This window comes from Phasianus colchicus, chromosome 6, assembly GCF_987193195.1.
Source record: "Phasianus colchicus chromosome 6, bPhaCol1.hap1.1, whole genome shotgun sequence".
In the NCBI taxonomy this organism is placed as follows: domain Eukaryota; kingdom Metazoa; phylum Chordata; class Aves; order Galliformes; family Phasianidae; genus Phasianus; species Phasianus colchicus.
In genome coordinates this window covers 30958758-30976460 of record NC_143441.1, presented here as the reverse complement: position 1 = coordinate 30976460, position 17703 = coordinate 30958758, and the positions used below count along the sequence as shown (strand labels likewise).

Below are 17703 nucleotides of genomic sequence, written 5' to 3'. Positions count from 1 at the left end.
CAGAGTAAAATCAGCTTCAATATGAAGCTGTTAAGGTATCAAAACCCTGCTTTTTACATGCTAAATATCTTCAGCAAGTGTGCACTTCAACACAGCAATGAACTTAACTGTAAGAATAACTAAATACATACATGAAACTCTGCATGTGGAACATAATCTAGAGAACTGGTTACAACAAATGATTACCTGCATTTCGTTAATTTAATAAAGGTACAAATCATGCAAAACAATCCAAAAGGTAATGCGAAGGGAAAAGAAAAAGCTACCGGAGTTTGCAAGAAGTGTTCAACTAAACCAAAATTACACTAAATGAAATATGCTTATTTACTAGCACAGATCTATCGCTATTTCAAAGAAGCAGAGGTAAAGTCTTCTGGCTTTGAATGTCAGTTATACTGCAAAATGTCATTGCTCTTGCTTAATGCAGAAGCACATGCTCAGAAGCCCAGAACTGCTTATTCAGAAAAAGTCTGCTGACAATAGTTCTGGCCTCTCTGGAACCAGAGATGCTGCGTGGATTAAGAATAGCAGAGATTTGCAAGGATCAAGGCAAAGGCACCCTATTCAGTTAGCCAAAATGGTAGCATTCCCTTTCTCATAAGCATGGAGATGGTAATGGGGCAATTACTACAAAGGCAGCATTTTATACGTTGTCATTAATTTCCCGTTTTGTAAATGCCATTCGCAGACACCAGCTGGTAACTGTTTAAGTATAATATAAACCTACAAGATGAATTTGGGATTTTATTTGTCCTGATTTACAAATAAAGACTATTACTAATGCCTTAAAACACTACTTTAAGTATCTAAAAAGTTTAACTCTTACTTTCCAATATTTTACATCTTAGCTGGACTACCATCTTACGTTGTTTCAAACATCTAACACTGCTTACTGGACTTAATAAAAGTTGTACCTCATGTATTAAGCAGCAGGCAATAACAATGGTCTTCCCCAGCACAGCTGCATCTGGCTGGCTACTGAAAGATTAGGAGTATTTCTAGAACACAGGAAAACTCATGCAGTTTGGTAAAGTTTGTTATCATTTCACAGTTTAAATTTCCTTCAGTCATTGCACTTTTGTTGATAGTCTTGCTTTTGTTGTTTTTTTTTTTTAAATACTATTCCAAATCTGAATTTGAACCAGCAGCTTTCTTTTTCTTCTTTTTACTATGCTTCTTGTGCTTCTTTCTCTTTTTTGCTTTATCCTAAAAAAAGAAAAAAAGCGAAAAAGGAAGTTACAGTATGAGAAAACTGCCATCTACTAAATTCCATTCAATAACAGTGAGAGCATGGAAATGAAAGTTTTACAAAGACATTTTGGAAGATGTTTCTGTAAAAATCTATGGCACTTCAGAGGCGACTTTTATAAAAGCCTACTGAAAAAAGAATCACAAAAAATAGTTTATGATTTGCACTATTATGAGGAGTTTTCAATTTATCCATCATGGTCTGGCTACTTCACACCCCTCAGCATCATCACTATCATATTTCTTCATCTTTTTAACAAATTTTCAGTGCTTTATAGATTTCTGAGAGAGTAATTTGCTTTGAAATCTTATGTATATGGGAGTAACTTGGCTGTCTATAGACTTAAATTAGGTGCTTGTATTCACAGTGCACTATACTAGGCTAAAATCTCCAGCATTTGCACCTTAATTAAAACAAAAGATATAGTTTCAATTTTAAATATTCACATATACACTTAATTAACACCACCAGATTCAATCAAAAACTGAAAGATACAAACTCATCCTTTTGCAAGCAGAAGTTCAATTGGAATTCTTCAGTAGGTGTAACAACATAAACAAAGCAAATTTGCTACAATATCTTTGTTCTATACACATTACTTATCTCTTTTAAGGAAAAAAAAATAGTCACTGGGAATTTTATGACAAACTAACTCAAATTTCACATACTGAAAACAGTACTGAAATTCCTGTGCTCAGGTGCCGTAACTCATTTGGGAAACTGAAGTACCTATTTACAAACAGTGCTGCTCACAGTGCAGACAACGTAGCTCAGAACTACAACCCTAACTCAGGTACATGTGACATATCTGAGGTTCTACCCTATCACTGCTGAACCCTTGTCCCACCTTTATCATCAGAGAAAGTATCCAAAGCAGAGAAAAGCAACAGGTTACCAGCAGCATTTCATTTGGTTGAGGGAAGAATTATATTAGTATTATGATGCTGCAGAGATTGAATCCTAAGGCCTTTTTTTATAGTCTGGTAGAGAAAGCGTACAAAGGAATATTTATACACAATAAACCTACAAAGGAACAGCCTCAATAGCTATAGACATGTTGCTACCTGATACTACAAAGAAATCTGTAGTTGTTAGGCTGGTACAGGGTAAAACGTATTTTGACTTGATGCAACGAATGTTAAATACAACTCAATTCATACATATCTATGTAGTTAAAATAGTGACAAATTCTTCCCCTAATTATGCAGCTGAAAAAGTGATTTCAACAGCTAAAGAGAGAAATTTCAAATTTCAATTAATGTGACTTTAACTATTAAACATTTGTGTTACTGTGAAATTATAAGTTAACCAAGTGCAAGATATGGATGTCCTAAAACTACGGTATGACTATAAGGGATACTTGCTGTTGTTTTCTCTTTTTCCTCATTGCTTTTCTTCTTTTTCACTTGAACCTAAAAGGAAAAAAAATAAAAAAAATCAGATGTAATGAGACAGCAGCTTTGGAAATGCTGTTTTATATGAAAGATTGAAGTTTTGTTGTATATAAATGAGAAATGGCACAACACTGGCAGAGCGTTCCCAACTGAGCGGTTGCTGACTATAACAGTGCTTTATTCTAGAGTAACTATGATCCTATAAACATGTGATTTTGGGCACTCTGCTATTTAAACACAGCAGCACAAGCAGCCAGCAGAGATCTAACGGTAAAACTACTGAGTGAATAAACTGGTTGAAATTTTAATGGAAAAACCTTTGGAACCTTTTGGTGTTATGTAATTCTACAGGAATACAAATCCTGAGAGGAAATACACAAGGGTGAGAGTAAGATTATGTCCAACACTTTCTAGATGAATGGCAAAAGGCAGCCAAAAAAGCTGAGCAATCTTGGAATCTTGCCTGTGTGTATTCAGTGATCAGAGAGAAATCTTGTGAAGCACCACTTAGCCTCATTTTATTAAACTCTAAAACATCCATGAAAAGTTTCAGGAAAATTAATTCAGAATAACCTGTAGGTGGTAGGAGTTGCACTAAACAATTCTTATCAGAACCATCTAATAAAGAGAAAAATACAACTTTGAACATGCCACATGCTTAAAATCAACTGTATAGAACAGAACATTTCAATAATATATTCAATTTAGGCTAGTTTTAACTGTTTACTCATGGGAATCACTAAGATAAAAGCATTACAACATCTGAAACTTAGCTTTCTGACCTCCTCTGTCTGATCCGGTTCTGATAAGGATTCTGATGATAAAGGCCCATCCCCACGATCGACTTTCTTCCTCTTTCTGTGATGATTTTTGCCATCCTACATAAAAGAATATATTTGCAAGTAACGTTAAGCCTTTCAGATGTTATGAAACTTCTCCTTTAAAATTATATGGAAATATTATTTCTAAGTTATGAAATATATTTAAAAAATTATGCATTAAACTAATTATTCATCAGCAAATCATCATAAAGTTAAAATGCTTTCACAGTGAGAATATAATAATTTTCCGTGTGTTGCTTCATTACCAAGATACTGCAACTTCTTAAGAATGATATAACAGTACAATACAGTCTCTTATTTTAAATGAAAACTTACAAAGGAGCAAGCATTTTAAAATAAAATGCTTCATCATTTCAAAAGACTGTAGAGCAAATGAAAATGTCTCAGAGTATGCACAAACAATGTTGCTTTGGTGCTGATTAATAAAAAGCTCCCTTTAGATTTGTGCCTCTGGCATGGGACATGCTCTTTCAACATTTTATATAAATAGTTTCAATATATTTAAAGAGCAGTCAAGCAGTCTTTTATTTTTCAGTTTTAGTTTTTGTAATTCAGATCCTGCAGAAGATTGTTCTGATGAGCCATCTGTTTTTCCCTACACTTTTTCAAGTAAGCTTTGCTCTGGACCAAGCAAGGGATTTCTAAGAGTGAAATTATTTTCCTCCATTTCCTCCATTCTAAGTAAAAAAGAAAAAAAAAAAGGAAAAAAAAAAACAGTAAAAATTCTTACTAATCATCTTTTTGAGTGCTGACATTACTTATATCAACCCTCCTACTTAGTCTATTATAGGTACCACAATCCTTTCCCAGAAGTACTCATGAAAAGCACATATGATGTAACCCATCTGAAAAGGCATCTTCAGAACAGAAAAGACCTGTAGCCCTCAAAAGCCCTTTGATTTCAGAAGTAAAAGCAGCAATACAGCTTAACCAAGATTAAGGGACTATGGTAGTCACTTGCTCTTTGAAGAGAAGATACTCAAGAAGAGTTGTTGGGAAATGAGAACTGGGGAACAAACACAACAAAGAAAAAAAAAAATCAACATCTGCCTGATGTAATGGAAATTTTATACGTCAAACCCAATCTGGTTGATTTTAGTAGCAGAGAGCAATGTGTTAACAAAGGTAACTGAAGAGAAAGACTAGGGCTGACACTGAAAGCTTTGTCAGTTTACACACAGAAATAACTAACATTTAAGTAAACAAGATTATTTACATTCAACACAGTAGAAGGAGGAAAGCCCTCAGACATGTGTGTACAAAATGAGTGAGATGTGGGCGAGGAGGGAGGGATTTTGTGCCCAGAGAAAGACAGAATAAGATAAACCTGCTTAAGCTAATACAGTTTTCTCTGTAATGTTTTAAAGCAGCTATAAGTAAAACATGTAATTATGACTGCATTTAGACAAAAATATCCTCTGCTTTCTATTACTTAATTTAGAATAATGAGCCAATATACTATCAGGTGTGTCACTGAAATACCATAAACGCTTTTAGGCCAATTTAACTGTTAATGTTAAGCCCCATATACTAGAATGCTGATGATCTACTACAGCAGATTAGATACTTGCTTCATTTACCTTCATGACAAAACCAGACCCAGCAGTTTCTACTGGCAATTACTAACATAGGAACCTAAAAATCTTACTCAAACTGGGGCCACTGAATTGTCAAGTTTTGGACAAGGATCATAAGTGTAAGTTGAAGTATTCAATACTTTAAAAAAAAAAAAAAAAGTGTGAAGGGGTGCTGGGGGACGGAGAATAGAGGAGTAGAAGAGACCCATTATATATGTAAAATGAAGTTCTGATGCAGGTATTTAAAAAGTAAAACTATACCTTCTCTTTCTCATGGTCTTCCTTTGACTTCTTCTTTTTTGTGCTGTCCTAGGTAGAAAGAAAAACATCCACCATGACAAAATTATTCCAGAAATTGCAACAGCAGCCTGACTCATTACCTTTTGCTGTATACTGAAGATTGTTAACTTGCAGCTAACATGACCAATACAAAAAGCAACAAGATTTTGATGGCAGCTGCTGATTTCTAGAACAAGCAGTGAGAAAAGGTCTCTATGGAATCAAACAACAGAGAACTTACTCAGAGCAGTACACCTAAAGTGCCTCTAGAAAGGATACCAGCCACTACTACCATCACCAGATACTCCTCTAACCTCCAGCAGTCTGCAGTTTTTATTCTCCATCCATGCTCCTCTCAATGGATGACAGTGGTTAAACCGAGATTGCAATGGAGTTTTCTATCTTCTACTTTCAAAAGTGAGAGTATCTCTGTGTCCGTTTATGTAGGAAACCTTTTCAAACTGCCACTAGCACAAATTCACAGTTTGATGCAAACAGTGATTCATCAGATTTTACACCATTCTGAATTAGGAATTCCAAGAAAATTCCAGCAAAACGCCAGCCCACACACAATGTTATTATTTCAAAAGGAAGCACAGTTACTGTCCACTACCACAGAAAAATGGTAACAAAACAGATCGCCACATACATCTTCAATAACGTTGTGCCTGCAAGCACACTCTCCACTACTTTCTTTTAAGTACAAAAAAAAAAAAAACCCAAACTTTCAATTTATTACTTATTTGTGAGGCTGAGAGGTCCAACAGGCAACTATTCAGTCCAAACACACTCAGGAAGGCAGTATTCTGGCCACTGATTCCCTGAAATAGCTGCATTTTCACAGATGGTATTCAATTCAGTAATAGCATGTTGACAAGAACATTACAGAACATTTTCATTTTTGAACTGTTAACATAGTATTAAAACAAAACATCTGAGCAGCACAAAAACTGCTTATGTCTGAATTCAGAAAAGTAGATAAAAAATGATGGAATATTTATTTTCTAAACAGGAACTGTATTCCGCCAAGACACTGTGGACAGCAGAGGTACGTTCCTGATCACAACTTGAAAGATACAAGCACAGCTCAGCTACAGTAAGAATGCGTGACTTTGAATACAGCAATTACAAAGTCAGAAACACTTGTCTTTATAACACAGATCAGAGACATTTCCTGAGGGTAACGTGCTCTTAATTACCTTGCTGTCTGACTCAGATTCAGAAGCTGAGCTTGATGAAGATTTCCGTGAGGAGCGATGTTTCTTTTTCTTTTTTTTCTTCCCCTGCTTTTTATCCTATCCACAAATATGGTAGGAAAAAAGAAAAGGACAATCCTGAATTTATTTTCACTAGATATTAAAAACTTATATTACATGCAAAGAATAGGGAATGCCAAATTCCTACATATTATCATTTTCTCTTGAGGAATAAATATACTACAATTGATTCCTTTAGTGGAAAATATTTGTAACTCTTCTGCATTAAAAAAAAAAACCTAGGGTAAAATTTAGTTTCCCCAGATTCTGTTTATCATTTAGATGTATGCTACAGAACCTGACTATGTCTAAAAAAGTTTTATACTAAACTAGTAAAAATAATGTGGTGAGTTGGGGGGATTCTACTGGAAAAGCATACAAATCCAAGTTAGCACAGCAATGGATTCAGTTTACAAGCTAGCCTCCCAAAATACATTTTTTTATGAAGAACTTATTGAACAGATACATATCTAAAATTCACAACTGTATCATATGTACCAAATATACCAAATTTAAATAGTTTTATGCAAATGAAGCCCTCAAAGAATATTTTAAAATATATTGCCAAGATCTGTGTTAAGTCTCATGATGAAGTGTGAGCTGGTATTTAATTCGACTTTTTATACAAACTATCCTTTGACAGAAAAATATGCATGCCGCTATGCATTCTACTTCCTATCAGATCAATATGTTACTTTTGTTTTCCCTTCATTTTCTAGAAAGGATAGGCTAAAAGCCTTATTCTGATCACACACTTTTTATAAAGGCATGTAGTGACAGGACAGGGGGTCTGGAAGGAGGTAGATTTAGAGTAGATACTAGGAAGACATTCTTTACTGAGAGGTTGGTGAGACAGTGGAACAGGCTGGCCAGAGAGGTTGTGGATACCACCTCCCCAAGCATTCCAACACCTGGTCTGGGGGGAGATGTCCCTGCCTATAGCAGGGGGTTGGAACTAGATGATTTTAGAGGTCCTTTCCAACCAAAACCATTCTATTATTTCTATGATTACAGTCATTTTTTTCTTTGCTTTTTACCCAGTAATACTGGTTTGACATATGTCAAAAAAGACTGCATAAGGAGGCTGCTTTCAGCATCTGCAGAATTTGGGATACTCTGCAAGCCTTCACAGCAAGATGCTCATGCTCTATTTCTTCCTCAAAGATCTTAGCTGTGTTAATAGGAATTTAGAGGTTAAGATTTAGAATATTTCAGAACTGCTGACACTATACTAAATCCAAAGAGTATCTCAAGACCAGAACAATCTCTTCCAAAGTATGTAAACCTCTCTGTTTTAATCTAGTGTCTTCAGAATATAGTTGTGGGTTAGTCTAGTTTGCAATACATCACTTTGCAATGAATCTCAGGTTCTACAGACAAAATGGGTTAATATGTGCAGTACGTCGCCACTGCTTTTCTTCATTCTATAATGAACTACAGTATCACCCTTTTAAAGTACCTTTATTGGCTGTTAAAGTCAGTAAATAGTAAGTAGAATTAAACAAACACTAGCCACTATTTCAGTGACTTGGGTACACATGGGAAAATGCTTACTCATCTTCAGTTTAATCTTCCATGTTCAAAACAGAAATCCCAAGTATTTCCTCCATGATGGAGGAGTTCTCTTAACACGAGAAGAACACACTCCACAGTTACGCCTCAAGCATGCTGAGATCAATAGAAAGGCAACATTTCACTCAAAATACAAAACACGTTACATCCTGGTAATTTAGTGCTTACCTCATCTTCTGAATCAGATGCACTGCTGGAAGAATCAGAGCTTGATGAAGAAGAGGAAGATGAAGACAACTTGACCAAACACAACAAAAAGTGAAGCTTGTGAGATGCAGCATTTTGTCTACCAAATAAGTAAAAGTCCATGCAAACACCTAATCTTAACACCTCTCCATCTGCAAAGCATTGTCAGTAACAGTTTACTTCCAAGAAGCTGGGCTCACGTAGATTTTCTTAAATAAGACTGTAAAAAGTGACTTGTGATATTTTTAATGTGATAATGGATATTTAATGTTTTCCCTTCCCACCAATTGCTCTTTAAGCAGAAGTAAAATTCTCCTTGTGCAGAATAATCTGCCTCTCTCCACTTAAAATCAGGTAATTTAACATCCAAATTCAAAATTAAAACTGTATCCCCTCTTTCCAAGAAAACACAAATATGCACAATCCCAAAGCAAAAAAAGCTCAGAAAATTGAAAATTTTGCTCACCCTACTAGATTTCTTCTTTTCTTTTTTCTTTTTCTTAAAAATAGAATAAAACAAATGTTATTTTTGGCAATGTGTTTCTGTGCATTTAGGTTTATGTACATTAATGCTGGTTTTTAAAATGTTTTCATGGCATTTTGTATTGCAAAAACCAGTTCCAAATACCAGCTGTGCCAAATGGAAAATAACTGACCTCTTTCTTTTTGGAGGAACTCTCATTTCCACCTAGTAATTTCTCCCTGTGTTTTTCCAGTTCTTTCTTCCAATTCTGAAACAAACAAAATAAGGGTGACACGACCATTATGACCATTATGACTATGACCATTTCCAAACAGTTCTGTTAAGAGAACTTTGTCAAAATCATGTCCTTTACTTGAATTAATAAGTTTTCACAAAATCCACAGAAAGTAAACAACCTGTAGTATTAACCATGGCTATGGTGCAGTTGGTATTACAGAAGATTAAAATTAATCCAGTTATCTTAGTTCACCTTTACGTTCGAGTTAGTTCGGCTTAAGAGATGGTTATTCATCTTGGAGCTCATCAATTTTGGTCTCTTTGGTTTTGTAGTACCACAGAGCTCTTGTTAGAACACATCAGTATGGTGGGTCAGTCTACCAGAAAAATAGGCACTTTGCCTATGTTTTAAAATTACCTGAAGTAAAATTGCAAGACAAATGTTCCTGGCCCTTCTTCAACACATGGGTGTATCAAGTGTCTGCTCTGTGTTTTGTCAGTGCCAATGATTAGAACTTCATTATGCACATCTCTTTTGTTTCCCTCATGAGTTCTCTGTCTATCCCAAATTCCTCCTTTAAGGGCTCTAAAGCATCCAGCATCCCATCACACTGAAATTCTGCTAGCTTGTGCTATTCCTGCTTTCCATGTCAGCAACATCAGGTGTTCCTTTATTATAATAATTTTGATTCTTCCTTTCCTCCTAATTAAGCTGTACTGGTATTGTACTGCCAAAGAAATGACAACCCACATACTGTGTTGAAGGGAAAGAAATATCAGAATTTGAATATGATTATACACATGCAGTGCAATATGATACACAGAACCCCAGGTCAGCACACGGTGAATTAGCTTAACAGTGCTGCTGAAAGAAGTCACAAGGTTAGCCAGGATACAGTGCTGCTTCACAGCAATGCCTACAGAGTACTGCAGCAGGCTGGGTGCTTCAGCTACCTGGTGCTGCCTACAGACCCTTTGACAACAGGCTGGGCTTTGTTAGGTATACATTCTCTCTGAGGTAGAAATAGACTGGGTATGTGTTCTTTAAAAACAACAACAACAACAAAACCCACAAAACCAATAAAAGAAAGAAAAGAAACAAAAAGCACCAGAACATCTGTCAGTAAACTGAGTGAGAAAGCACCTCAGTCATAGACTTGTAACCCTTTCCACCACTGAGAGATCTGTGCTGAGAAGCTACAAATAATTCATAACAAAGCAAAGGGACACAATAAAGTACTAAACCAAACTCAAAAACTGAAACTGACAGAGCACAAACCAACCAGTCTCCTCAGAATTGCATCCTATTATCTTCAAATATTGGTGTAAATTCTGAAGCAAAAAGATGTAACAGGCATGGTACCAAGCCCTTTCAGTAACAGTGGAGGAGCATTATCTACTTCAACCAGAAACTCTCACACAGCATTGAAGATTACTGCTTGAAGCTTATTCCAAGATACCAGAATCCAAGAAGGGAACAAAGCAGTTAAATTCTCACAACAGGAGTCATATGTGAAACTTTCTTACAGCATGCTGATCTCCAGCAGATGCTAAACACAGTTACCAGAATAGCCCCACTTATAGCAGGGAACCAGCACAGAATGTAATCAGCTTAGGATAAGAGAGAAGTGTTCCAGAAGCGTATTTGGACATTCAAGGCCACTCTTACTGCACCCTCCCATATCCAAATCATATGTATGTTCCTCACCAATGCAGCCTGATTCCCGTAACACACCTCTTCCCAATGTGTTTGGATTGTGTGACCTTAAACAAGTGATGATTAGGTCACATTTTCTTCACAGTATTTCTCAAAACTTTTTATGCAGGGTTTCTCTGAATCAGGAGTAGCTAGCTCTTCATTGGTTAATAGGTAATGCTAATATTCAGTACAAACAAAATAAAACATTCACTCATTATGAGATTGAGCACAGTGAAATGTTATGGGTATCTGGTGCTGTTAATGATAAGGGAAGGAAAGCAGCATACAAGATAAGACAGCTGAGGCATTAACATACTAACAACATTACCAACCTCGTTCATCTTCTCTTCAAACTCAGCCAAAGCCCTGGATCCCTTCTTTTTCTTCTCTAGCTGTTCTTTCACTTCTTCCCTGTACAAAAAGGATGAGAGATTAGTCACTGTACTCTCACAATCAAAAAATACCTGCTTCAGTGTCTAACTTTATGTGGGTTTTTTTTGAAGTTTAGCTTTGGCTGAACTTCCAAAAGAAAAATTATCTTAGATGTTACACATATGGCAACCTAACTGTAATAACTTAAGCATGGTAGCTAAATCTCTCTGAAAGATCTAAAGCTAACTTTGCAATTAGGTAAATTGTGCTCTAATGTCTTAAGAAAGGGGTAAAAATGGCCTGAATGTAAAGTAAGCTGTTGATGATACCTTAAAGCAATGATTTGGTGGGGTATGGTAGACTACGTTCTAAGAATCTACCAGCAAAATGTTTTGTTTTTTTTTCCTAGAGATTACTTTGTTTTAAAATTTAATGTCTGCATGCTTTAAAGCATTAGGATTATGAAAGTGGTAAAGTATCCAACATTTTCCTCTTCTGAGAAATTTCTCAGCCAAGCTATTTAAAGACAAATGAGAAACGTATTTCAAAGTGAAATATTATTTTTAAAAGAGACTGAATATGCATTTAGAAAATAACATCTTGCCCAGAGCCAAGGAACCTTCTAAAGTATATCACTGTATTTGGAGGAGGATGTAAGTAACTGAGAGAACACAGGGAACAGATCTTTCACTCGGATCAGGCACTTACCATGTTGGCCTTGGTCTGTTCAAGTAGTCTTGTATTGTTGGTCCCGAATTTTGGGCAGGACCTCGTGCTCTGGCCATAGCTATGGGATTCATGTAAGCCTTGAATATGAAACAACAAGAAATATGAAGTTCATTGGTTGTGCTATGTTATTTACCAAGATCTGTCCTCACTGTTCTTCACACATCCTTTTCCTCAGTCACAGAAAGACCCCGGAAAAGTGCTTTCAGTTTGTTACACTTTGGCAGAAGGAACTCACCCCAAAAGAACCATTCCCCTCCCTGAGCTGACTCTGCAAAGCGAGTACAGCCTTACGATCGTGGAAACGTTCTTTCTTGGGACGTGGAAAGCATGATTTAATTTCAGCTCTTTGTCTCTAGGACATCTGGCACTCGGGCCTTTGGAGTTCTGCTCAAAACTGATGATGGCAAACTCAGTGCATTCTGGATAAAATAACAACACCCTACAAGACTCTGCTGTAACACCAAATAAACAAGTGGCGTTCTGCTGATAGTTTTGCATATGTAAGACCTTGGACACTTAGGGCTATCATAAGGCAAACACCTGGAATTTTATGAGGTATCTATTATAACCTCAGCAATTAATGCCAGAAACTGAAGCAAACAATTACTCTATTGTTACTATGCCAATGATATTTTGCTCATGTAGAAGGGAGGTACATTTTCCTTCTTCTCCTGCTCTTACCAGGATGCCGTCCCAATGCTTCACTATTTACCTTCACAAAACACAAGACAAACCACTCCTCCTGCCTGCAGGTTGCAGATAAGAAAAAGGTCAAAGCAATGTGCAGCTCTGGTTGCCCAGCACCTTCTTTTGTAGCAGGAGGATGCAAGCGCTCAAGTGAAGACACATATTCACATTTATAACTCTAGCAGTTTATTATATTACAAATCAATAAGTAGCAGGAATTCTGCATCCAAACTGAGCTTGAGTCAGAAAGGATTTCCTTTAGCGGTGCAGGAATGCAGTACTTCAACACTGTTTTCATTAAACCAAGACAACTGCAGTGCACTGGGAGCAGCAGAGATTATGGCAGAAATGCAGTTCCCAGCTTGGCTTCCTGCAGCCCTCGTTGGCTACCTGCAGGAATTCCTTGTGAAAGCCTGAGCTTCTTACGTTTGTAATTATTCCTAAGAACAAGATTGCTCGCTGTTCTTCAAAAAAATTTAGCAGTTTTTCTCCCAGACTAGCCCAAAATGACAACAAATCCCTCTCTACATTTTGGCTAGAGCTGCCAAATGCTGGTTTTCTGCCTCAAACTGACTCCTTGCAAGCCCTCCACACAGTGGCACAGTTTTTTTCCTTTCCAGCAGCAGGCACGTAACGACTGAATACTGTATTATATCCCACAATTAGGGAATGTATGTCTTAAAATATTCCTATAATTTCAGTAGCTTTGCTTATGAAGATTCATTTTGCCAACAAACATTTCCTAGAAGCACTTACACTGCTTTGCATTTCAGCAGCCAGAAACCATAGAAAAATGTGTCCTAACAAAAAAAGTGCTCATATGCACATTTATTTTCCTCTCCCAGCAGTCTGCTCAGGGATTTCTTATTAAAGATATTTGTTGTATAGCTTTTGTGCTCATGGAAAGCAGAAGGCACCTTCAGCTGGCCAGGGTCCTATGGGCAAGCAACCTATCGGTGTCCTGCAAGTGTTGTGAAGATGTGAGAGAAATAAACTTCTTGTCCTTCTCCAAACAGTCCAAATAGTGACAGCTTTAAGAACGGCCATGGATAAGATGTAAGAGGTGGGAAGCTCTGCAGTCACAGAAGAGCAGAAAAGAGCCCTGTGAGATAACCTGTCTATACTATTGTGGCCATTGTGGCCAACTCTTTACTGTGCCATAGATTACAGGGATATAAGATTGGCTGGCATGGGTAGGTACATCTCCACTGTAATATTAAAATAATTGTAAGCAGATACCCAAACACAGCCCAAAACACTATAGGAGGGCAACATACTTGAAGCATATGTCAGGCCCTGCACTCTGACACAGTCACATCTTTAGAGTTACAGAACCAGAGTGGTTTGGATTGGAAGGAACCTGGAGTGTCATCCAGCTCCAACCTCCTGCCAGGCAGGGCTGCTACCCACAGTTCAGCTGCCCAGGGCCCCAGCCAACCCTGCCTTGAGTGCCTCCAGGGATGGGGCACCCACAGCATTCTGGGCAGCCGTGCCAGTGCCTCACCACCCTCTGACTAAAGAATTTAGTCCTGACTCTAAGCTAAATCTCCCCTCTTTTAGTGATCCCATCATTTTAGTGCCTCAGTGAAACAACCAAAGCTCTCTGCAGGGACAGTTCCTTGTACACCTCTTGCACGCTGCCACTGAGCTGTGCAGACACTTGCCCATGCGGAGGCAGCTACAGCTCAAAGCACTTGCTAAAAACAAGAAAAGGGGAAAATCAGTCTCATGACTTATTTTTTCATCACAAAACTCAGCAACTGTAAATTCACACTCATGGTGCCTAAGGGATGAGCGTGAGGTGAGCGGCTGGCTGGTAGGCACAAGCTTCAAGGAGAAAGTGGGATGAATGCAGTAACAATGCAGAATGAAGCTCTGCAACCACGAGCGTTTGGGCCTCGTGAGGGGAGCAGAGCTGCGCGGAGCCCATTTCAGCAGGGCCAAGTGCCAGGCGTAAGGAGATACGGCTTAGCGCCTACCAGAACTACTTCAGCAGCTGCAGCAACTCCCAGCGGGAACGCTGCGTTTTTGAAGGACTAGGCCAGCATCTTCATCACCCGCGCTCGGCAGCTCGCACAACAGCTCTCAGTCACGGCCGCCGCCGGCTTCGACGCGGCAGCGAGGCTCCGTCACGGAGCCGCAGACGGGCGCCCGCCCCCCACGCTCCGCACACCCCCAGACGCTGCCCGCTGCCCGTTCCCGGCCCCGCGGACCCCCCGGAGCTCCCGCCCGGGACTCGCAGCTCCGCAGCCCTGCGCCTCACCGCTCGGAGCCTCCCGCCCCGCGGCCGCCGCCGCCCAGCAGTACGACCAGAGGGACGGCGGCCCCGCTCTCCCGGCGGCCTCAGCCTTGGACCCGGCCGGTCAGGCCCTCCGCGGCCTCCGCCCGTCCGCCGCACCGCTGCGGCCGCCCGGGCACCGCGGCCGAGCCCTGCGGCGGCCGCCCGGGCCCCGCCACCGCCCGCGGGCGTTACTCACCACGCGGTTGTCCCGCTTCCCCATGGCGCCGCCGCGGCCCAGCCCGGGCCCCTTCCCCGCGCCAGGGAGGCCGCGCCGCAGGCGCCCGGCCCTGCTCGGCCCCGCGCAGCCACTCGGCCCCGCGAGCGGCGATGGCGGCGGCCGAGCAGCGCCCCCTGCCGGCGGATCGCGGCCAGAGCCGACCGCGGCGCCGCCTCGGCTCGTGGGCGCGGGGCGAGGCCTCGCGGGGCCGCACCGCGGGGGGGACGGGGCGGAGCCCCTCGGAAGCGGCGCGGAGGAGCGCGGCGGGGCTTCGTGCGTGCGGCGGGTCGGCGCCGGCCCACCGTGGTGGGAGAGGTGGGACAAGCGAAGGCGGAAGGGAAATCGCGGGGTGCGGAACGTGGGGAGCCCGTCTGCACTGAACAGCTCAGGGGAGGGGAGGGTGCCGTTGGGAGGTTTTTTTCTCCTCTTGACCTACCTTGTGGCCGCTGGGAGGAGTCGCTTCTGTTTGCTGAAGTGTATGTTGAGGTGCCCTCACTGTGGCGGCCTGTCCTCGTACGGTGCTCTGCGGAGCGGGGTCTGCTGCCAAAACAAAGGGGAAAAGAAAAGGAGAATAAGTGCCCAATCGTCACTTATTACCTCTCTGCTTCCCTGGCAAACCAAGGAATTCTGTAGTGTGGTGCCCAAGAAGCCCGTCAAAGACACAAGCAGCAAAACTCCTTAAAACATACGGAGGAAAAGACAGCATTAGCAGAGAGATGATGCTCCTTACGGCGCAGCCTTGCCCTGCATGCCTCCCCAGCCTGGTCCCCTGGGCAGGCCCTCACTGGCCAGCTCGGGGCTCATGGTGCCTGGCGGTGTGTTGGGGTCTGGGCACAGGTCTGGCTGTGCTGCTGCCACCACACACACCAGGTATGGGGACATGGTTCCGGCTATGGCACTGCAGGCTGTGTCCAGTGCCGGAGGTCTGGGAGAACCACAACCTGACATGAGGCCATGGCAGAGTGTGAAGTTGTGGCTGACAGCCCCAGAGCAACTTGGAGCATTTTGGTGACATTGCCATTAGCTCTCCTGCTGGACTGGGAGCCAGGAAGCACATCCAGCCAGAGGGGGTGTCTAAAAATGGGTGACAATATCTACAGGAAAGACTTCTGGGTGACAGGAGGCTGAAAGGCGCTGATGTCTATAGAATGCAAAAAAAGCAACACAACAAAGTGATGAATACTGCAAATCTTGCTGTGTGCCATTAACTGACAGACAAATGAGAGACATTTAAATCTTTTAAAATGAACATTTGCTTCTATGGTGCAATGATACCTGGTGTCGTTAGGTAGTTCTTAGGAAAAGAAGATGACAGCATTTATGGGAATAATGAAAACTGTATCACTCGTGCTATTTCTATGTGGTATTTTGCATAATGGATTTGATTAAATTTTATTTTATCTCCCGTGGTTGAGTTTGATGAGCTTGGTGCAGCTCAGCCTCTCTCACAGGTGAGGGCAAAGGAAGAAAATCTCCATGGGAAGAGGTTGTTCCACAGCTGCCCACAGCCTTCTGGAGCTCCTCCACTGCCAGCTTAGCACTCTAGAGATCAGATGCTGAATGCAAGCTCTTGATCTGTTTACTATTTCTGTGTTTTTTCCATGTTTTCAGCACGTGCCAGCTGTAGTTGAGGTGGGTATGTCCAGCACTGCCCTCAGCACAGCCTCCCTGCAGCTGATGGTACATCCATCTCTGGCTGGGCTACTGCTGTGCCCTCTTACGCAGTGCTTCAGGGCTGATGTGGAATGCCACGTAAGGTAAAGGTAGCTGTTTTTGTTTAATGTCACATTGCGTCCAAAGTGTATATGCCAGTTTTGTAAAGGATTTACATGACTCCTTCTGGTTTCTAGAGGGCAGCAAAAAATTGTGGTTTTGTTACAGAATCCTTTGTGTTGTGGTCTGGTCAGCTTTGCAGCCATCTCTGCCTAGAGCTGTGACCCAGATGTGTCTGAATGCTTGTTTTTACATACTGATGGCTCATTGAAGCCTTGTTAGTAGAAACTGCTTTTATCCTCTAAAGAGACTTAATGGTCTTTGCAGATATATCACAGAATCATGGAATGGTTTGGGTTGGAAGGGGCATTAAGGATTAGCCAGTTCCATCCCCCTGCCATAAGCAATAAGCTGAAACTTCACATGAGCTGTTTTGCTGAGGTGTTCTGTTGATTGGGTAGGAGTGAAAACAGGGAGCATGCATCTGGTTATAGAGTTTGATGATGTGTCATATTGTTGGACTCCAAACAAGCACTTTTACCATTTCTATGTACCCAGAAATGTTACTGGTCTCGTATCCATAGCCAATGAAGGAGAACACAGTCAATGAATGAAGTGTGCTCAGGTTCTTAAGAGATGGAAGGTGGAAGTAGCAGCAGACATGAACGCCAGGCCCGTCAGTGGAACAACTGGATTGAAAAAAATCAGGAAAAATAGCTGAATCAGTGCACAAGTTGCCTAGCGAAGTGAACTCAAACAAAGAAGATTTCAGTAAAGACAAACTAGTGCTCAACAGAGTCGCCTGGACAGCAACGGCAACAATTTAATGCCTTTGAAAGAAAAGGTGACTTTTTTTTTTTTTTTTTTTTTAATGGATTTCATCCTATGGAAGCAAGGGAATAATTCAGAGATCAGGAAATTCAAGGTAACATTTTTATAAAACCAGAGGT

The 17703-nt window shown here is 40.8% G+C and overlaps 1 protein-coding gene across 1 annotated transcript; it reads right to left on the bottom strand.

Moving 5' to 3' along the window:
- Window positions 1-1094: 1094 nt before the first annotated feature.
- On the bottom strand, window positions 1095-15172 carry FAM133B (family with sequence similarity 133 member B). Its single transcript, XM_090142811.1, has 11 exons — window positions 15020-15172; window positions 11835-11932; window positions 11087-11165; window positions 9012-9086; window positions 8822-8854; window positions 8338-8406; window positions 6541-6636; window positions 5324-5371; window positions 3426-3521; window positions 2614-2661; window positions 1095-1206 (listed from the first exon to the last, which is right to left on the bottom strand). The coding sequence occupies exons 1-11, from the start codon at window positions 15041-15043 to the stop codon at window positions 1120-1122; spliced, it is 753 nt and encodes a 250-aa protein (XP_089998937.1). The 5' UTR covers window positions 15044-15172; the 3' UTR covers window positions 1095-1119.
- Between the last annotated feature and the right edge of the window lie 2531 nt (window positions 15173-17703).